The following is a 22,825-nucleotide window of genomic DNA, read 5'->3' on the forward strand; positions in this document are numbered from 1 at the left end:
TCCCCTCCAATCCACTCCCCCCTGCCCGGTCCCAGGAAAACAAAGAAATCCCCTTCAACACACAACCCCAGTGTAAATACACAAACCCCCAAAGAACCATCATTGCAAAAGAAAATCCCAACTCTTACCTTGTCCAAATAGGCAAAGTCAACTCATTTAGCACATATAACAACATGCAGTGAAAAATAGAGCTACATACACTCCTCCAAATCCACTATCCTCAGTCCAAGACCAATCCTCAGCCGCATTTCTTACTTCTGCCCCAGTCCTTCTGCTTTCACAAATGCCTCTGCCGCTTCCATCGTCTCGAAATAAAAGTCTTTGGTGTTGGAGATCACCCTCAACTTAGCTCGGTACAGTACACCAAACCGCACCCTGCTGTTATACAGTGCCTTCTTCACTCAACCACCTCCTCGCCAACTTCACAGTAAAGTCCTGGTATATACGTATGTCACAGGATGGACCTCCCGCTTCTGCTTTGCCCAACACAGAACCTTCTCCTTCACGCAGTACCTACGGAAACAAATAATCACTGTTCTTGGCGGCTCATTCGTCTTTGGTTTAGGCCTCCAAGCCCTATGAGCCCGATCCAGTTCGTACCAAGAGGGATCTTCCCCCTCCCCAACAGCTCCGCCAACACCTTGGCAAAATAATCTATCAGCCTCGGGCCCTCCACTCTTTGGGCAGGCCCACGATCCTCAGATTTATTTTCAAGGTCTTCTACTTTGGCTCACATACCCTTTTTGGCCTCCAACACCCTCTGCAGCTCCTCACCCATCGAGGTGAGTTGGTCACTGTATGCGACAAGGCCTCTTCCACTCCCTTCAGTTTCTCACCCTGCTCCCGCACCTTGGCCGATGCCTTCAACACCGACGTCTTCACCGGGCAATCGCCTCTTCCACCAGCACCTTCAATACTGCCATCATCTCCTTCTTCATCACCTCCAAGTGCTTTGTGAACTGTTTTTCAAGTTCCACAACCATCACCTCGGTCATCTTTTCTGCCGTGAACAGTGCGGCCCCACTCAGCGACCCAGCCTCCGGCATCCTTCCAGATGCTGAGCCAACCCTTCCACTCGACGGCGAACTTTCATTCGCCGCCTTCTTCACGGCAGCTTTCCTTTGGGTTTTGGACATCTTTCTTCCTCGTGCCTTCCTGCACTTATTTAACCAAATTTACACAGTAAAAGGTGGGAGGTCAGCCAGGAATGCATTGCAATAGTCAAGTCCATAGATAATGAAGGCATGGATGAAAGTTTAGATAGCGAATGAGCTAAGGCGGGGGGGTGGGGGGGAGGAATCAGGCGATATTATGGATGTAAAGATATATGGCCTTAGTGACGGCACGGATATTTAGTTAGAATCTTATTCAGAGTCAAATATGACACTAAGGTTGCGATCAGGACCTGGGCCCTCGGGAGGCCATATTCGGGGTGTCGGACCAGCCGGGGTTGGAAACGGGCGGAGAGGCAGATGTTGTAGCCTTCGCCTCGTTGACCACCCAAAGGCGGATCCTGTTAGGGTGGGGATCAACCTCTCCACCCTGTGCCTTGGCGTGGTGGGGGGACCTGGTGGAATTCTTGACGCTTGAAAAGGTCAAATTTGAACTGAGGGGAAGGAAGGAGGGATTCTACAGTTCATAGGCATTATTCATTATGCACTTTTGAGAATTGGATCACATCGAACATTGGGGGGTTGGGGGGAGGGAGACTGTATGTATTAATGGTGACTATGGGTGATTCCTGATTCCTCTTTGTCATTTGTTTATGTTAACATGCAGGCTAATGTTTGGGGGTTTGGTGGGAGGATGGGATCGTTGTTATTGATATGGGGATTGACATTGAATTCGTTACTGACTATTGTTTATTGTTGGGTGTAAATTTGGGAGAAAATGTGAAAAAGGAGAATTAAAAAATATATTTTTTTAAATTGTTGCGATCAGCTGTGTATTCTCAGACAGGTACTTGTGAGAGATATGGAGTAAGTGGCTAGGGAGCAAAGTTTGTGGCAGAGATTGAAGACAATGACTAAATAACAAACTTTTAAAACCAAAATGGGCATAACTTTTATTTGTATTTTAGAATTTTAATCTCCATATGAATCTAGCCATGGCCATTCAAAGCAATCCACCTACTTTGTTTTTGAATTCAAATTTATGTCTACTGTATTTAATTTACATTATTGTATTTCATTGGAATATTATCCTGCATAGTATTTCACTTGGTGCAGAACTTGCAATAGCTTCAGGCCTTTGCAAAATTCCTACTGAATAATACAATCCTCTACTTCGAATCATGACAATGGCATTTGAAATGGAAGACAACAAGAGGAGAGAGGAGTGTTTTACCTCTTGATTGTGAAGGGTCAGATCTATTACTGGTACTGGTCCTATTACTGACACCTGTCCCCAAACTGCATTTTCATATTTGCCAAGATAAATGCTATAAAGGAATTTTGTAGGAAGTGACACATTGAATTCCTTTGTGACTCTCAGCCTTGTAGTTCTGAATTGAGTGCAGATTGTGGGATGTAAGAAGATGCATTATGTCCCGATGACGTGTGCAGTATTTCTTTCCATAAATAGGAGTTTAATTAGTCGATTCGCTATGCATGCCAGCTTTTATCTTATGGGCTTTTATCTTATGACTTAACCTTTTGCGAGGTATCTTGTTGAATACCTTCTGGAATTCCAAATAAAACACATCTGATTCCCTTCTATCCATTCTGGTTGTGACTTCCTCGAAAAACTAGTCAGACACTATTTCCCTATCATGAAGCCATGCTGACTTTGCTTGATTAGATTATGATTTTCCAAATGTGCTGCTAATACTCCCTTAATAATTGGTTCCAACATTTTTCCAACAATAGATGTTAGGCTAATCTGCCTATAGTTACCCACCTTTTGCCTCCCCCCCCCCCATTTTTGAATAGGGATGTCACATTGGCAGTTGTCCAATCATCCGGTACATCTCCAGAATCCAAGGATACCTCTGTGGCTATTTCTTTTAGGATCCTAGGATGCAAGCCATCGGGGCCAGGGGACGTAACTGCCTTTAGCCCCTTTAGTTTATCTAATACAGCTCTAGTGATGGTGAAAGTATTTAATTCCTCCCCCATATTCTTTATTATTAATGGGATGTTCGAAGTTTCTTCATCCTAAAGACGATGCAAAATATCTGTTTAAGCCCTCTGGTATTTTCTTGTTCCCCATAACTATCTCTCCACATTCATTTTCTAAGGGGCCTATGTTCACTTTGACCTTTCTCTTCCTTTTTAAACATTTAAAGAAGCTCTTGTTGTCAGTTTTTGTATTCCTCACTAGTTTGTCCATGTAGTTTATTTTCTCTCTCTTTATTATCTTTTTAGCCCTCCTTTGCTGGATTCTGAATTTATCTCAATCTTTGGGCTATCACTGACTTTTGCCTCCTTATATGCTTTTTCTTTCAACTTAGCTGCTATTATCCCTAGTGTTTGTTTTTCGTTGTTGAGTGCTGCTCAATGTGAAGATATTTCAGTGCAGAGTAAAGGGCAGTTTCAGGAATATGCATTTTGTGAACTTGGAGCACTGACCTCAGATCTTCTCCACTGAATTTCTTCCAAATGCAATCAGAGCCCAAGGGCAAAGAGCAGAGGTCATTACTGTGACTATAAAAGCTGGAGAACTTGAATACCTAAATAATGGACGGCACAAGAACAATTTGTTTTTAACTCCTACAGCATTGTGCATAAGTTTAGTCGTGTGGATGCTATCAGACTCCAAAATAACTGACTGATTTTTTTTCTTCTCCTGCTTTTGTGTGTTTTTGCACTTTGCTGTGGGTTAATGTAAAAGTTTTGATTGATTGTCTGGAAACGAGAAGCCAAATAAATTCTGATTTAATTTTCTTTCAAAATGGAAGTTATAGCCAGGGCAAAAAGGGACCAAGTTTTAAAGTTGTTAAACCAAACAGGAAAAAAATATGTATGCAAAACAATAAACAGGAGAGAGAATAAAAGGAAATAGGTTGCACTGGATTTGCAAGAGCGTTTTGCATCATGCTTTAGTGACTCCTGTAATCTAGAGTTAAGATAATGGTCATGAAAGTGCTTCAGCATTCCTCTCATTTTATTACTGTAACATTAGAATGGTGCCATATTCCTGCCACAACAGCAGGAGCATTGACGAGACAAGCCCAATGAACTCTCCAGCAAGCCATAGGAATAGCATTCCACCGCTGAACTCCTTGGCCAGAGAGAGGCATGATGACACATTGATTATGTCAAAGGAGGGATTTCTCAGGACAGGAGGAAGAATGCACGTAGGCATGGATGAAAATAGCTGAGCAAGTCAGAGCGGGAGTGTGGTCCTTCCAATCAGCAGATAGTGCATCAAGAAGATCAATCAGCTCAGGAGATTGAGGAAAATGATGTTGGAATTTCAGAAACCAAGCCCCAGACTTTGACTTTCCAAGCATTCTCCTTTGCAACGGACCTTGCAGGTCCCACTCATTCCTCTTTCTCCAGGCACTTCACATTTCCATCTGAACAGTCACACATGCACACTCCGATTAATCCTCTTTCCCTCTCACACTGATGCCTCACAAATGTTGTCTGTCCTGCTAGTCACATATGTCATGATTCACACTTCCTCTCATTGTAGGAGAAGAGAATGCACAACCTTGGGGAGAGACCTGGAGTCAGGGTGACCCTCTAGTAACAGGCACCTTGATGGTCAGTGCCAATGAATGTTCACCTGGACCACTGAGTAAAAGGTCTTGTTCCAGATTTTGCCAGGCAAACTAAGGCCACCGGGTGGTCAGCCTCTGGACAGGGTGGCACCCTGGCACTGCTGATGCCACCCAAGCAGCTTGGCACTGCCATCTGGGTGCCAGCCTGACACTGCATGTGGCACTGCCAGGGTGCACAGGCTGGCTGTGCCAAGGTGGCATTTTGCCCTTGCTTGGAATCGGGCCCGGGGGTGCCCTGCCCTTATGAGGTGGGTTTGTGGGGGTGGCTTGAAGACTCCACAACAGGTATGTTGGGGCATTGGGGAAGTCCGGTTGGATTGCGTTGGGGGATCAAGAGATCGGGACGCCATTTAAAAATGGCGCTCTGATCTCCTGTACTAGCAAGCGGAGCTCCTCAGTGCAGGAAATGAAGCGTGGCCTCGGCAAGGCGTTCCCCGCTGAGGCTCGAAAAAATAAGAGTCTCGTTCGATAACGTGATCATCCCAGTGCTACAACACCCAACAAACGTTTTTTTCCATTAATTCGTGCTGTAAAGCCCAAGTGGTTTTGGAACATCATCTGGGCTGTCAATTGGAGCACTGAATTTGAGATGTGTGGATTAATAGCTTTCTATGTTTTTGTTTAATGTGTGACATTAGTTTGACAGTGTCCTTTGTTAGTGTGCTGTTAACTTTATAATGAAAGGCTTAACAATTATAAAGAAATCACTGCAAGTTGATTGTGAAACAGTTTGCAGGCAAATTTCTTTCTATTGTGAAAATATGGTTATTCGGACCTGAAGTTTTTAAAGGTTCTGGATCTGAAGTAGTATGAGTTGGCTTTGATGCTTAAATTATTTATCGATTCTTTCCTTCCTCTTGTCATTTAACAGCTGATGCCAAAGCCTAGCGAGCAGCCCAGGCAGCATGAAAGTCACCCTGAAGAAACAGAAGAGGAGCTCAGAGAACATCAGGCCATGCCAGAAGAACCATACTCAGACAGAGGTGTCAATCCAAATGAGTCCACAACTATGAACAAGGTGGTACAGGTCAAACAAGAACCAATCGAAAGTGATGAAGAAGGGGAAGAGCAGCATGAGATGGAGCAAAGAAAGAGGCAGGCGGAGCAACAGCAGGAACTACTTTTCAGACAGGTATTTTTGTGTTTTAGTGAACATATATATATGTACAGTATCAGTGACTTTGTACAAATTCAGCTAGTGTAATGATTCATGTGGAGGTGAAGGGTGAGAGTGCATGAGTAAATAACTCTTAAGCTAGCTTTTGTGATGTTTAAAATTGGATCCATTACAAAATTGTCAGCTGACAATATTTTCAGACTAATTTTTTGTTTACCCAAGGGTAAATGGCAGGGATTTTTCAATCGACAAGGAACGGTCCCGTTCATTACACCTTAAATGTCTGTGGGTTTCTGCACTGCTTATTGTGGTAATTAGAGAATCAAAAAAATACAGGGGATCTTGACTTATCTGAACATTGCAAACAGCTGTACATCTCCTTACCACAGAGTCCAAACCAAGAGATGTGAGTTAGAATGTTTAATTCAGTGTCAAATCATGCACAGACCACGCGGGAAATATAGAGGTGGGCTTAAGTGAAAGATAACCGAAAAAGTGAAACATTGGGTGTGATTTTCTGCCCTCCTCCCCACAGTGGCAGAGACAACTCGCCAATGTGCGGCTCACTGTCAACAGGCTTTCCCGTTGGTCACACCTCCACCGCTGGGGAACCAGATGATCCGGCCTGTGGGAACAACTAGAAAATCACACCCAAAAATTATTTTTTTAAATTTCCGACAACAAAAATCTTCAGAAATGAGACTCCACACTATTGAGTTAATTTTCGAGGTCAGAGTTGGCAGTAATTAAGACTTGTCCAACACCATGCTGTTTTAAAAAACATTTTGAATGGTCAAGTTCTAACTTACTGGCATTTTTGGAAGGTATTTAGTGGGTAAGTACCACAACTTCATGCCCTTCACGTGCTTGAATTTTGAATATTTCAAGAAGATAATGGTATATCATAACATCTGGAGGAACAGTGTGACTTAGACAACAAATTCCTGATTTCAGCATTTAACTGCACCTGCAGATGTCAAAAATTGCTGTCTTGAGTTACTCAACAGCAATGAGTGCTCAAAATTTTTTTATCCATCTGTAGCCAGCTGTTGTTTTCTATTCAATACGGACAACGAGCTGACTGGCAGGCTGTTTAATCTGCCAGCCTTCAAGTTGAGTTGCTGGACAGGAATGCCATCTGCTTTTGCTAATTTCCCACTGGGAGTTTAAATCAGCCCTCTGGTTTTATTCCAACTTGCTCTTGATTTTAACTGTGATTAACATTTAGATAGTGTAACCTCACAAATGCAAGATACAGGCATAATTTTAGTGACTGACTTGTTTAATTTATTTTGCTGCCGTCTTGATAGATTTTTCTAATTGTAAATCTCAAGTTTGTTACTTTCAACTCCTGAGTACAGCCAGCCATGAAATATATTTTGCATGTGTATGTATTCAAAAGAACAAATAAACACTCTGGACCATGAATTGTGTGTGGTCTGTGCCAAAGGTAAACACACATCTTGGTCTTGTGTGTTTCTTTAATTCAGCTAGCCGTCATGGGTTGGCTACAGTTCACACAAACAAAACCCTAGTACAAAAATGTTAGGAACCAAGTTCGCTGACATCCAGGGTAATAATATCTGACTCCAATCTTTGTCCAGGACGTGTGACAAAAGAATCAGTGACAGATTGGAATCTAATAATCCTGGTCAGTGGAAGGCAGTGCTGGTAGGGTTGTTGAGGTTAAGATAGAAATATTAGAGATATTTCTATCATTTTTCACAAAATGTTTTCAACTTAATTATTCTCACCATACATAAAACACAAATGGCTCCATTTGAAAAAAATCATGTTACATCTATAATCTATGAAGTGATTTGTATTTTTTTTGTGCAACTAACTGCATAATTGCTTGAGGTGTCTCATTTGTCTGTTCATTTGCAAATCCAAACTGACTCATATTGAACTTCTGATGTAATCTATCCTTTATTGTGCATAAACATGTTATAAAATATTTTTTTAAACCCTGGTTCTAAGCTAAATAACCTAGGGAAGAATTTTAACCCCCCCCCCCCCGCCCAAGACAGGTTCTGAGGTGGGGGGGGGGGGGAGTGTAAAATTCACAGTTAGGCAGGATTCACATGACGGAAGCCAGTGTGAGTAGGGTGGGAAACAGAGAAAAAAAGGTTTTCTATCTCGGGTAGGAAGGGGGGTGGAGGCACTTCAATATGATGGCCCTCCCCTGGGCTACCCCTCAACACTGTGATCTGTGATCTCCTCACCCCCAGGGCATCTCCTACCCTTCCAACCCCAGGACTTATCTTTACAATGGCCCCTGGACTTAGTTCCAGACAAAGTGGTGCAGTCCCGTTTCTGGCCACTGCAGCACTGTGCTTGGCCAGGTTGGATAGCTGTAGGCCAATCTGGTTCATAGCTCGCATGGGTGGGACTTCCAAGAGTGGGCAGTTCCCACCCACTGCCAATCAATGCTCAAGTGAGCGTTAAATGGCAATGGGCTTCTGAGAGTCAGCAGCAGCGAATTGTACGATGACTCGTCTTTAAAATCCAACCCCTAGAGATTCTAAACCCAGAACATTGGTGAAATGTGTTGGAGCTAACTTATGTTAAATGTTAGTCAAATGAGAACGTATGGAGTTTCCTCTATATGGAATACCTAACCTCTCCATTGCTGACATTGGAAATCATCAAGTGATGGCTGGGAAGTTCCCATGAATGTCATTCTAGGCTGCACCTCCCATGGTTTGAGAGCCAGAATTGCAAAAGCAGGGCCAACTATGGAAAGACCAAGACGAGGAAGTAACTAGAAGCCAGGAAGAAAGGGTCTTAATTAATCTTTAATTATTTTATGATTTCCTTTCTATTGTATTATATACCAGATATGTTTGGATGAACTAGGTGCGCCAAATTGCCTTTCTCATCAGTACTATATATTTGCCAATGGCACCATTTTAAAATACAAAGTTATTACTAGGTTTTAAGAAAATTTAATAACATGTTTATGTACAATAGGGGATAGATTAAATTAGAAGTTCAACAAAAGTCAGAAGCTAGGATTTGCAAATGAGCAGACACATGAGAAGCCTCAAGAAATTCTCCAAAACCCTAGGACTTGGCTCCTCCCTCTGCAACTGGCTCCTCGATTTCCTGACCCATCGACCACAATCAATAAGGATAAATAACACCTCCTCCACAATAGTCCTCAATACTGGGGCCCCACAAGGCTGCGTACTTAGCCCACTACTATACTCCTTATACACACACGACTGAGTGGCAGAATTTGGCTCCAACTCTGACTTCTGATGGCGGCGACATGCTGAGCGGATGCACATCAGGTGGCTCTCCTGCCAAACGAACCCAACAAAGGTAATTTATCGAGAATTTCAGCTTAAAAATCCCACCAAGACCCAGCCAAAGGCGAAAGGCACACAAAAGGAATATGCCTGGAAATAGTAATTTGAGAGAATGGCGAGATGTAAGGAGCAGCAGTGAAGGAAAAGGGCAGGAGCTGCGGGCGCGCAGGCAGACGGCCCCACGAAGATGACGGTCTGAACAGCGGAGCAGGAACAGGATGCGGCAACCATTCAACCATTCCCCCCCCCCCCCCCCCCTCCCCCCGCAAAGGGGGCAGAATGGAGAAGCGTGCTGAAAAGGGAGCTAAACACCATAAAGAAGGGGATCAGGGAGGAGCTCCACACGATGATGAAGGAGGTGATGTCGAAGGCGACAAACCAAATGCACCGAACCATCAAAGGCCTGGGAAAGAAGGTGGAGGTTTTTTAAAAAACAAGGTGGATGAGGAACCAAAGGACTGCGCAACCTGGGGGAGGGGGGGGGGCAGGAAGGTGGAGAGACCACAAAAAGAAGAGAAGCGAAGAGGAGAGCCCCCCCCCCCTGAAAATAAAAACAAAGCTCAGCTGAAGCTGACAGGGGGAGGGGGGGAAGGGATAGGGGGAGTATGCAAGGGTGGGGGGGCAGGAGAGACCATAGACCGACCCAGAGGGCAGCGAAATGTATATAGAACCAATTAAAAGAAAGACAAAATAAACCTTTCTGTACAATAAAGTAAATTAACGCGGGTAAGAAAAATGTGATGTGTATATATACAATTGTTTATAAATATGAGAAATGCCAATAAAAAGCTTTTAAAAAAAAAAAAAAACAGAATTTGGCTCCAACACTATCTACCAGTTTGCTGATGACACAACCGTAATGGGTTGGATCTCAAACAATGATGAGTCAGAGTCCAGGAGCGAGATTAGTGGCATGGTGTAATGACAACAATCTTTCCATCAATGTCAGCAAAACTAAAGAGCTGGTGATTGACTTCAGGAAGCAAAGTATTGTACACACCCCTGTCTGCATCAATGGTGCCGAGGTAGAGATGGTTGAAAGCTTCAAATTCCTAGGTGTGCACATCACCAACAATCTGTCCTGGTCTACCCACGTCAACACTACGAACTAGAAAACACAACAGCGCCTATACTTCCTCAGGAAACTAAGGAAATTTGACATGCCCACATTGACTCAGCGTTTTTTTCAGATGCATCATAGAAAGCATCCTATCTGGCTGCATTGCAGCCTGGCATGGCAACTGCTCGGCCCAAGATCGTAAGAAACTACACCAAGTCGTGAGCACAGCCCAGTCCATCACGCAGACCTGTCGCCCATCCATTGACTCTCCTCGGGAAAGCAGGCAGCATAATCAAAGACCCCTCCACCGGGGTTATTCTCTGTTTAAACTTCTTCCATCGGGCAGGACATAGAAAAGTCTGAGAGCTTGCACTAACGGGTTCAAAAACAGCTTCTTCCCCGCTGTTACCAGACTCCTGAATGACCCTCTTATGGACTGAACTGATCGCTTCATACAGCATCTCTACTGAGTAGCGCTACACTCCAAATTCTTCACCCGATGCCAGCACCTATGTATTCGCATTGTGTATTTAGGTTTTTCATGTATGGAACGACCTGTCTAGACTGTACACAGAACAATACTTTTCACTGTACCTCAGTACTCTTGACAATAAATCCAAATCCAATTTTGAAAAGAGATAAAAATGTGGAAGATAAAATTGTAACAGTCACCAATCCCAATGTTATACAATTTAGAAAAATATATGGTGCTTCAAGAATTATTAATACATGCAAGCGTTTTTTTAAATTGCATTTTAGGTGCTACCTTCCTGAATTAAGTAGGTTATATATTGGGCGACGAAGAAAAGCAAATGGTATAATTGACAGGAAAGTTTGTTGTTCCATGCTGTTGTGAAAATGCCACATCTTCTCATCCTCTCTGCTGGGCTGCTCCTGGGATATTGCCAATGGACAATGTCCGGGAATGGCTTGATAGGAAGCGGCAAAGCTCACTTGGAGTCAGGAGATGGCGAGGAACCATGTTACTGTTGTGTTACTGACTGAAAGAAGCAAACGATATGATAATACTAAGACTATTTGTAAGGCCGTGCATGAGTTGAGAATTGGAGTATAAAGACACAAGTTAAGCTGCAGCTATACAAAACCCTGGTTCGACCCTACTTGGCGAACTCTGAGCAGTTTTGGGCACCACACCGTAAGAAGGATATTTTGGCCTTGGAAGAAGTGCAACGTAGATTTATAAAAATGATACCTGGAGTACAGGGATTAAGTTACGAAGATAGATGACGCAAACTAGGCCTGTTTTCACTAGAATTTAGACGGTTAAGGGGTGGTCTGATCTAAGCATTCAAGATATTAACAGGGAAAGATAAACTACTTCCACTGTTTGAAGATTCTAAAACTAGGGCGCATAGTCTAAACATTAGGGCTAGACCGTTCAGGAGATATGTTAGGTTGCCCTTCTTCACACAAAGGGTGGTAGAGGTTTGGAACTCTCTCCCACAAACAGCAGTTGAAGCTGGAACAGTTGTTAAATTTAAATCTGAGATAGATTTTGTTAAGCAAAGATGTTGAGGGATATGGGCCAAAGTAAGGCCACATATCAGCCATAATCTTATTAAACGCCGGGGCATCCTTGAGGAGCTGAATGACCTACTCCTGTTCCTATGACTGCTCAGTTTTCAAGAAGCAGGATCATGAAGGAAAGGAAGAAATGTTTGTACGGTGCCATAAATTGAGTTTCATTCATTTCTAAGTGACTGCTATCTTTTTCTGGCTAATTCGATGGGGAATAACTATACTGTTGGTGTAGTTGAAAGTATTCAATGCTAGGGAATGTAGTAGAATGAAGCTGATCGCATCAGAAAACATCAATGGTCTTAAAGTATTTTTTTCTGACAGAAATTAACTATGTGCACGATAATAAATTCAGGCCTTGGTTTCAGCTAATATGTCAATAATAATTGGAATTTTATCTCATTTTGTAATATGTTGTACAACATAATCCTTATTATTGTTTGAAAGTACGGTAGCACAGTGGTTAGCACAGTTGCTTCATAGATCCAGGGTCCCAGGTTCGATTCCCAGCTTGGGTCACTGTCTGTGTGGAGTTTGCACTTTCTTCCCGTATCTCTGTGGGTTTCCTCCGGGTGCTCCAGTTTCCTCCCACAGACCAAAGATGTGCAGGTTAGGTGGATTGGCCACGCTAAATTGCCTTTAGTGTCCAGAAAGGTTGGGTGGGGTTACTGGGTTACGGGGATAGGGTGGAAGTGTGAACTTAGTTAGGGTGCTCTTTCTAAGGGTAGATGCAGACTCCATGGGTTCCTTCTGCACTGTAAATTCTATGATCTATGAAACCTACAACGCAACTTGCACTGGCTGCACAACACACTGCTGCAGAGTCTTTAAGTATCTCAGTAAATTTACATCCAGGACTTCCGGTGCTGGCCATGGAGTGAATGGTCGCACTTTGATGGCCCCTGCTCCAGGCGGATTTAAAAAAATCTTTCTCCTGCCTAAAAGTATTTCAGTGAAAAATGTACAGGAATGCCTGGGGAAGGTAATATTCCTCTGGTGTGGCTGATAGATGGATCCACGGACAAGGAGTGGTGCAAGAAAGAAAGAGCAGGGGGAGCAGGAGAGTCTTTGTGGTACACCACAAGTAAATATAACTGAGGATAAGGGGGGCGGGGAGGGGCGCTGCCTGCCCAGTGGTCGACACAGCAGTTGGTAGAGTTCCCAAATAATAAATTTCGGCAACAGAGCAAAGAGGCCCTGGGAGACCTAGCCAAGTTGATGGAACTGCTGAGATCTGGGATTGAGCGAGTTGAGCAGAGACTGAAGCCCCAGGGCAGGCTATCCAGAAAGTTGACGAGGCGGCGGGGGACCATGAGGAGCAGTTGGCCTCATTGGTGGCAGAGGTGGGAGTGATGAGGAGAACCAGGAGAGGTTGAGGGAGAAGGTGGAGGATTTGGAGACTCGCTCCAGGAGGAAAAACGTATGGATTGTCGGCATTGGAGATGCGCAGCCTGCTGTGTATGTGGCAAGGATAATGGAGAAATTGATGGGGCGGGGGGGGGCGTTCGATTGGCCTCTGGAGGTGGTCCAAGCACACTGGGCACTGAGGGGGTGGCTGCAGGTGGACGAGCCGCCGAGGGCAATGGTGGTGCGGTTGCGCCGCTTTCTGGACAATGAGAAGATCCTTCGATGGGCGAGACAGACCAAGAAATGTACCTTGGAAGGGAGTGAGCTAGGTGGGGAGTGAGCTGTGGGTGTGACAAATGTTGAATTCTTTACCCGTCAGTCTGGCCTCAATAAAACTTGAGATGGATTTGTAGGCATAGTATTATTTATTTTTAACCAACTTGCAAGTCTGACTCGCTTCACAAAAACACAGAACACAAGCTGACTCCAGGGTCTTCCGAATCGAGTGCTATTGGAGACAAAGGAATCTCTACAAATACATTCAAATTGCATCATGTGTCACATACACGATTCCCATAGGTCATCCTATACCCCTCCTGACCTGACCATACATCCTGGTTGGCTCACTTCTCATCCCTTCCTCTAGCCTCCTATTACCCAGCATCCTTTTCTCCTCCTTATCTGGACACCCCTCCCCCTTGCTTTGCCATGCGTTCTGAAATCCTTTGTCTGTGAACTCCCTAGAATTAGACCGGCCACATCTACATTACTGTAACTAATATATTTAAACTAACTATTTTATATCACATTCGTCATTCCCTCCTTTTATCATTTCATGATAACCTATCTATTCAATCCGTAGCTACGGCCCCTCATCTAAAAAGATTTGTCGCTGCATTTCCAATTCCTGTTGTAGCCCCCCTTCATCCGCTGCACCCTCGTGGATCCTAACAGCCAAGATTCTAGGGGCATCTATCTGTTCCAGTGCACCCCGCATTCTACCCATCACGCATTTAAGGATGGCCAGGCCCACAAAGATGCAGCCGAGTGCCGCAGCTAAATAAATGGCCATATTTATCAACCAGTCCTTCCAACCTCCAAATCCCCAGTTACCCCAAGAGCCAGGGTCCTACATTCCGTCCAGGTGATCCCGTATGCGATCCATAAATTTAGCGATGTTAGCGGTTAGGTCTTGAACTCCCATTATACACTTGCCCTGCACTATGGCGCATACCCCACCCTCACGGGCCAGAAGATAGTCAAGAGCATACCGATTCTGCATTGCAAACAACCGCAGCTGAGACAATTCCTTGGTTATTGCCCCGAGGGCTCCCAAGGTTTCATTTCCCAGGATGGTAAGGCCACAAATAAAATAATTCCTATCGCTGACCGCCAAGGAATCCCCCACACCTCCCAGTGTCAAGACGCTCAGAATTCCCCATCCGGCTGAGTGGCCCCGGTTGGGTGCGAGAACCTGAGGTTTTTTCCAGTTCTCGCAGAATTCAGCTGAGACTGCCCGGTGTGCTAACTAATTATGCAGCATCCACGCCGAGGGGCAGGGGACTGTGGTAGAGACTAGAGTCCCGATAGCAATTTGGCGGGGAAATGGGGGTGACAAAACATTGTGCCATTAAAAAGAAAAATAGTATCCTTGCTCCGTGTACAGGCTAGCATCACAATCATTATATCGGTTGCGTAGGGATCCCCCAGTAGCCCAGTTTATCCAGCTTTGGAACGCCCATTCGGGCCTCCCATCAATGCGGAAAGCCCTAGTCCCAACAGTGATATGAGAGACATTCGCCCAGCCACAAAGGAGCTGTAGGCCGGCGTTCAATGGAACGCAGGTGGTGTTGTAACAAACACATTGGCCAGACGCCTGGGTGATATGACACCTCCTATCCGTACAGGTGGGGAACAGACATGTTATGTTCGTTTCCACTTCTAACAGCAAACAGCCATACCCGTCACTGCTGAAACAATTGTCGTACGACCGGGAGTCCCTATTGGGAGTGAAGTGGCTAGGTATGTACGCCCTCCGCCGTTGCAGCCTATCATACTGTGAGTGGGAATTATCCCGAGGCAGGGGAAGGCAAATAGCCGGTGGTGCTGAACCCGGATCGTAAGGAAGAGTGACTTGCTCGGGCGGTGGCTCGGAACGCTGACAATGAACCACCGTTTGGAGAGTGCCCCAAACCGGTGAAACAGAAAATAACCTAGACACCGCTGCGGGGTTCGGCTAGCAGACAACCCATCCCTGGCCATACAAGCGGTGGTAAATCTGGTAGAAGAGATTCATACTACCCGGGTTTCCCTAGTCTGGGCCCTAAATGAATTAAGTGTATCTCCTGATAACCTACATTCTAGTTGTACTCCCCTCCTTACACGCCCCGTCCTCTCTCTAGTCCCCCTCTCTCTTTCACAACCTCTTCCTACCCTCTCCTGACGGTCTGATTTTTACCCTTATGGCACCAATCTTAACACATCCAAAATCAAATTTACATGTACTCCAAAAACAAGGCAATGTCCATGTAATGTCCCCTTCCCATCGCCGGGACCGGTGCAATTGCTTCATGAGTCCTGAAAGTGAGCTAGGTAATGGGGGCGGTGGCGGGTGAGCCGCGTGGACCTGGCCATGGAGCTCCTTGGGGACCTTAGTGAGGGCGAGAACATAGGTGGTCATTTCTTCAGTCACATGGCGAAACTGAACCAGTCTGGGAACATGCAGGCTCCAGGGAGTTCTAAAGGGTCTGCCAAAAAGGATTTTGGCAGGAGAGAGCTGGGCCGGTCCCGCAGGCATAACCCGCAGCTGGAAGAGGGCAACAGGGAGCAACTTAAGCCATGTCAGTCCCGTGTCTGCTCTTAATTTAGCCAATTTAGTTTTGAGGGTCTGATTGTGTCTCTCAACCAACCCGGCCGCCTGCGGTCTGTACGCACAGTGTAACTGCTGGCGTATGCCCAACTGGGAGCAGAACTCCTTGTTAATCTGTCCAATAAAATGAGGCCCGTTATCAGAACTTAACTGAGCTGGTATACCGTATCGGGGAATGATTTCCCGCATCAGAACTTTAACCACAGTAGCAGCTTTATTACCAGTAGTCGGATACGCCTCGACCCATCTGCTGAACACATCCACAATGACCAAAACATATTTATAACATTGACACCTTTCTAACTCAATGTAAACACCTGGAGCGTCTCAAAGGGACCAGTGGGCAACGGGGTTTGCCCCATACCACAAGGGATACCTTTGCCGGTGTTATATTGCTGATAAATCAAACACCGAGTGCTGACACTCTGAGCCAACCCCTGCATTTTAGCGTGCCACCAAGTGTCCAGCAACAAATCACTAGTTCCCCGAGCCCCACAATGAGTTGCAAAGTGTACACATTCGATGACCCATAAAGCCAGTACATCAGACATCCAAGTCTGATGTGCTGGCGTGGTCCATAAAGAGGAAAAAGAATCATATGTACAATCTAACCGTTTCCACATTTGTTTATCACTCTCAGGAGCGTCCTCCTGGAACCTTATGACGTCTTGGATGGTTGGCATTGGCTTGTCAGAAGCAGACCTAGTTACAGCAGATCGTTTAGTCTGGCTTAACATTTTAGGCACCATCACTTGCTGAATTTGCACGGCTGTCCGCGTTGCACAATCTGCTTGTACATTACCAACGTCAACTGGGGTCTTACCGTTTGTATGGGCAGCGCATTAATGACGGAAATCTGCGCGGGCATAAGGAGGGCCTGCAGTAGGTCATTAACTAAACCCCGGTGGGGTATTTCCGTGCCCGCCGAGGTAAGGAATCCCCTATTCTTCCAGAGCTGTCCGAAATCATGAACTACCCCGAAGGCGTATCGGGAGTCAGTGTAAATATTTACCCGACAATCTACCCCAAGTATACATACACGGGTAAGGGCAAAATGTTTGGCTTGTTGGGCTGAATAAGGGGTCTGAAAAGCGGCCGCTTCTAGGATCAGACCATCCTGATCTACGATTGCGTAACCGGACAGTCTCTGGCCAGTGGAGCTTATTAATGCACTGCCATCAACATGCATAATCATGTCAGGTTGTTCTAACGGAATATCACTCAGATCGTCCCTTATTGTGGTAGTTTCCTGAATCAAGGCTAAACAGTCATGGCCAGGTGCGTCTTCATGGACAGGGGGACCGCTAAGAAAACAGGCTGGATTGATAGTGGTACAGTATTTAAATGTCAGACGTGGATTGTTCAAAAGGTATATTTCATACTTATTCTGACAAGCTGCGGTAAGATGCTGAGTCTGCAGTTGCCCCAGTAGTGCGATGACCGAGTGGGAGCTATACACCGTAATATCCAGTTGGAGAGTTATATTGGCAGCAGCCTGCAAACTTGTATATCGCTGCCAAGATCTGGGTGCAAACAGGGTGGCCCAACGCCACTGGATCAAGTTTGGAAGAGTAATATGCTACGGTCCGGTGCTTGTCCCCATGTTGCTGGGTGAGTACCGCTGTTGAACATTCTTCCAGAACAGTACAGTATATCTGGAACGGTCGGTCGTACAAGGGCCTACCGAGGGCCGGTGCTTGTATCAAGGCCTGCTTCAGGCAACGGAAGACTTCGAGTACCTCGGTGGTGTGAGTAAAATTCCCCCCTTCACTAGTGTAAGGCGTCAGCAGCTTTGTATAGACAGCGATGTTTGGTATCCACTGCCTACAATAATTCACCATACCCAGCCAATGACGGACCTCTTTGGCTGTGGTAGGGGCGGGGAATTGGCATATTGGTTCAATCCTACTGGGTTCGAGACTTCTTTCTGTGGCTGTAAGTAAAACTCCTAAGAACTTGACCTTTGTCTGAGCCACCAGGACCTTTGATTGTGAAACAACATAGCCCAACGAGGATAGGTGGTTTAATAACTGGATCACATCATCCCTGTTACTGGGCTCGTCAGGACTCGCTACCAATATGTCATCTACATACTGCACTAGAGTGGAACCATGCTCCAATGTCAAGGCCTGGAGTTGGGTCTGCAGACATCTGGAGAAGAGCGTAGTTGAGTTGACGAACCCCTGAGGCAGTCGGGTCCAGGTATACTGCTGTCCATTGTAAGTGAAGGCAAACAAATATTGGCTTTCAGATGCGAGTGGAAGGGCAAAGAAAGCGTGCTGAAGGTCAATTATGGCGAAGACCCGGGCTCGAGCTGGAATTTGAGCCTAACGGCTGTGCAATGGCATTGATTGAACGTAAATCCTGTACTAATCGGTACTGGTCTGGTTTGGCTGGTTTAGGCACAGCAAGTATGGGGGTATTACATTCTGATTGGCAAGGGACCAAAATACCCTGTTGCAACAGCTCTCGGATTAATTTATCTATAGACTGGGCAGCTTGGGGTTTCAGGGGGTATTGTCGAATGGAAGGCAGCTTCACATGGTCCTTAATCGTTACCTTAATAGGTGTAACATTTGTCTTTCCCACTTGTGATGGGTATTCCGCCCAGACCTGTGGATTGACATATTCCAAAACGTCACGTCCCCGGTGATGCTGAAGTCGAGTGTTAATCGTTTCAGGGACCTCAAAATATTTTATGGAAGTGCCGTCTGGCGTGACTTGAAGTGCGTTCTCTGTTGGATCTGAATGATCCACTGCCCTCCTTACCATAGGCCCCAGATCCTTGGCATGGTACTGTTCGTGGGCCTGACGTGTAATATGAGGGCCTACAGAAGCTGACTGTGGCCATAAATGTGGCTGTACCTTCTTTTCCCGTGACTGTGGCTGTAACCTTGACTGGCCATTCGGTCCCAATTAACGGCCGGTATTTGTCCTCCAACTCCCTGTTTTGTCCGGTTCTGTCATAGGCCAGGGTAACGTGGTGCAGTGAATTTTCAATGTCTAACGTCCACCACTGGGGAGTGATAGAAATATAGCACTGTTGTCTCATCCTCCATGATTGAACCGTTACCCCTTCGTCTCTGCACTCTAGCTGTAGCTGGAAGATACACAGTAAATCTCGGGCCAACAAGTTACAGTCCAATCCAGTAGTCACGACAAACTGATGATCCGCAGACTTATTCTCGTAAGTGACTGTCACAGGTTCAGAAATAGGATACTCATACACCTGTCCTTGGAACCCCGACAAATGCTAGGTATGGTCGGATAGTGGTAGTCGAAGTTCTGATTGCACCGAAGACATGGCTGCTCCAGTGTCGATTACAAATGGGCAGTGTTGATCTCCTATCTGCAGAGAAATAATAGGTTCCCTGTCCGATTGGAGAGTCCTTATGGCTAAATTAGCTAGTCAATCCTGTGTTGAGAAAGCGTTTGCCTGGGAGTAGTCAGTGTATCTCGTCTGTCCTCCCTTGGTGGGTACTCCCTCCTTTGGGTCGGGTTGTCTCCTTCTGCTGCCCGTCTTTTAAAGGGGCATTCCTGTTGCCAGTGATCTGCACGGCCGCAATTAAAACATGCATTGTTCCCTCTATATCTGCCCCGTCCTCTTTTCCCAGTAGACCAATGGCCCCTCAGAGGGGGCGGCAGTTGTGAAGCTGTTGGTGCATACGGTGGGCCATAAAGAGGAGCTGAGGGTCCATTTGGGTGGGTTTGATATCCTACCCCATGTTGATCCACCCACCCAAGATCACAATATTGGGGTTCCAGCTGGTAAGCCACCGTTTCTGCCGCTGGTTGGGGTCTCAGATCATCCTTTTTCATTACATACTCAGTCTTAATCTTTGTAACTGAGCCTCCTTCCTGGCCTACACCCTCCTTCCAATAAAATCTGACTGCCCTGGCCATTTGAGAAGGGTCGTTCTCTGTCCAATTCATGTTATTACATTTCACGGCAGTAGCCACGGAAGGTGGTAGGCAATGCATTAACATAGCACAATATTGAGGGGAATTCTGACCATTTTGGCATGGCAAGCCGCCTGACTGCCCACGGTAGATTTCATTAAAACATTCCAGAAATTCCTCTGGCTCTTCAGTCTTTTTAGGTTTGAGGTCTAAGATAGCAGAAATGTTTATGGGCTTTTGAAATGTGACATTCAACGCATTCAGAATTTGTGCCCATCTATCATCGTCCAAAGCATGGCCTTGCTGAAGTGCGGCGTGGCTAGCATAATTCAAGTGATTGAGATGATTGCGGTACTCTGCTGGGGTTAAAACCTGCTGGACCAGGGACCAGAGGTCCCTAGAATCACCTTGATAAACTGAGATGGTAGTTCTCAGATAATCCACAAAAACAGCAGGCGATTTCTTCTTGTCTGCGATTGCAGCCAGAATAGCCATCATCTCACTGGGTCTCCATGGGAAATAAACGTCTATTGTGGGCTGGGCGGCCGCCGTTACAGCGTCAGGATTTGGTATTTTCCTAATCGGCAACTGTCTCAGAGTCTCACTAGGGGGGCGCTCTAGCGGATTCCTCTGGCTCTTCAAAGACTTCGTCCTTCCCTGCCACTAGGGGGAGCTCCAGCTCCTCAGAACCATTCACATCCTCTTTCTTTGTTCTCATACTTTTCTGTCCTACCATATCGGTCTGAAGCGATCCAGGTGGTATGCTTGATTGTTTCTGGATAGGATCAGGCCCCTCTCTCACTGTCCGAGATCGGGTCCTAGAGCTAACTAGGCTTGTTGAACAGAGCTCCCCTTCTCTAACTCACAGTGAAGATGCTGAAATCGGACCAAGCTATCAACCGAAGGGGCTGGAGAGGCTGGCATGATTTGAATCTGGGGAGCAGTGACTGGATATAAATTATGATACCCTGGTGGTTCCGGAATTAGTGCAGATAATGCTCCTGGTGCAGTCGGGACTCTAGCTGACATGGTCCAATTTTCGAAGTCTTCATCTGCTTCTGTCAATACAAGGCCAGCCATTGAACTACGTAGCCCTTTTTCTTTTCGAGTCCACCCTCTCGTTACTTGCACGTTTTTTGAATGCACACTCCTTTTTCAAGATCTCCAGAGTTTTCTGGTTTCCCCCCCTTCACTAATTGGGATTCCCATTTTAAGGGCATTTTCTTGCCAACTTGATAACATGATCTTATCTCTTTCCTCTTGACAATATTGTCTCCATAATCCAATTAATTCTTTTGCTTTCATACTTTGGCTCTTTTTCCAGATTTTTCCCTGAATTTTCTTAATGATATCCAGGTCTTTAGTGCCCCCTAGTGGCCATTCGTCACCCAATTTGTTCCTTAAGGTTGCTGACATTTTCCTAAAATCTCTCGCTTTATCTGGATAAATATCACATACTATTTGCAATGGCGTGCCTGGATCATTCGTGTTATCCAAGCAATTCCCCATAATCTCAAACTAGTCCTCAAGACGGCGTTTATTCTACAGTCCAAGGATACAATTTTAGCTTGATCAACTATAGTTTCCAAAACACTCACACGTGGAATTAAATCAATTTCAAAACACACACACCTGGAATTAAACCATCATCCGATGTCCCAACAATTCCAAAACTACACACATATGGAATTAAACCATCAATTTTGATGTCACATCAATCCCAAAACTACACACATATGGAATTAAACCATCAATTTTGATGTCCCATTAATTCCAAAACTAGCCCAAAACTGAACCATCAATTATGAAATCCTATCAGTTAAATTTTCTAATCCCCAGACTGACCTTTGATTTTGTCAAGACGATCTTTCTGTACCAACCGCGAGTGACCAGACCAATCAGACCATAAGAAGAGGGGAAAATCAATGCGCGGTCATTTTCCAGCTACACATTGTGGGCCCTTTTCCACTTTCCTTGTCCAAAATCAGTCTAATTCTGATTTCGCGGTTGGTTGGTAACCGTCTTGAGATATCACGGGTTTCCGGCACCAAATGACAAATGTTGAATTCTTTACCCGTCAGTCTGGCCTCAATAAAACTCGAGATGGATTTGTAGGCATAGTATTATTTATTTTTAACCAACTTGCAAGTCTGACTCGCTTCACAAAAACCCAGAACACAAGCTGCCTCCATGGTCTTCCGAATCGAGTGCTATTGGAGACAAAGGAATCTCTACAAAATACATTCAAATGGCATCAAGTTTCACATACACGATTCCCATAGGTCATCCTATACCCCTCCTGACCTGGCCATACATCCTAATTGGCTCACTTCTCATTCCTTAACCCTGGCCTCTTGTTACCCAGCATCCTTTTTCCTCCTCTGCCAGACACCTCTCCCCCTTCCTTGCCATGCTTTCTGAAATCTTTTGTCTGTGAACTCACTAGAATTAGACCGGCCTACATCTACATTACTGTAACTAATATATTTAAACTAACTATTTATATCATATTTGTCAGGTGTATCAGGACCTGGGTGCGAAGCTGGTGAAGAGGAGGGCCGGGTTTAATTAGATTAAGGCTACCTCTTTGAAAAGGGGGCGAAGTTTGGGCAGCTGTACCAGGCCCGCCTGTGGGTGACTTTCTAGAAGCGAGAGCTTTATTTCGACATGCCAGAAGAGGCGATAAGATTTATGAGGGATAATGAACTGGCAGGAGTGTGAGGACACTGGACTTTGGAGGAGTTTTCTGTGCTTTTTAAAGTGTTGGCTGGTTGGCTTTCTGGGCAGGTTCTTACGCTGGAGCAAAAATGGTGCATGTGCCTTTTGTTAGTCTTTAGGGCTGACAGTTGGGTTGGTTGGTGGGGGAGGGGAACTGGAGGGAGGAAGGGTGGTTGGAGGACTTGGGCGAGGGCCACCATGCTAGCTGGGCGGGCTAGTTAATGGGAGTAAAGTA

At 45.5% G+C, this 22,825-nt stretch overlaps 1 protein-coding gene across 11 annotated transcripts in view; it reads left to right on the forward strand.

Moving 5' to 3' along the window:
- The window catches only part of hdac4 (histone deacetylase 4), a 780,143-nt gene that overhangs the window by 619,764 nt on the left and 137,554 nt on the right, over positions 1 to 22,825 (forward strand). For all 11 annotated transcript variants that reach the window (XM_072481039.1, XM_072481057.1, XM_072481031.1 and 8 more), the window contains one exon: positions 5,598 to 5,858. In XM_072481039.1, coding sequence (XP_072337140.1) covers positions 5,598 to 5,858 — 261 coding nt within the window. The remainder of the gene's footprint in view (positions 1 to 5,597; positions 5,859 to 22,825) is intronic.

The sequence above is a fragment of the Scyliorhinus torazame genome, chromosome 2 (assembly GCF_047496885.1).
Source record: "Scyliorhinus torazame isolate Kashiwa2021f chromosome 2, sScyTor2.1, whole genome shotgun sequence".
Taxonomy (NCBI): domain Eukaryota; kingdom Metazoa; phylum Chordata; class Chondrichthyes; order Carcharhiniformes; family Scyliorhinidae; genus Scyliorhinus; species Scyliorhinus torazame.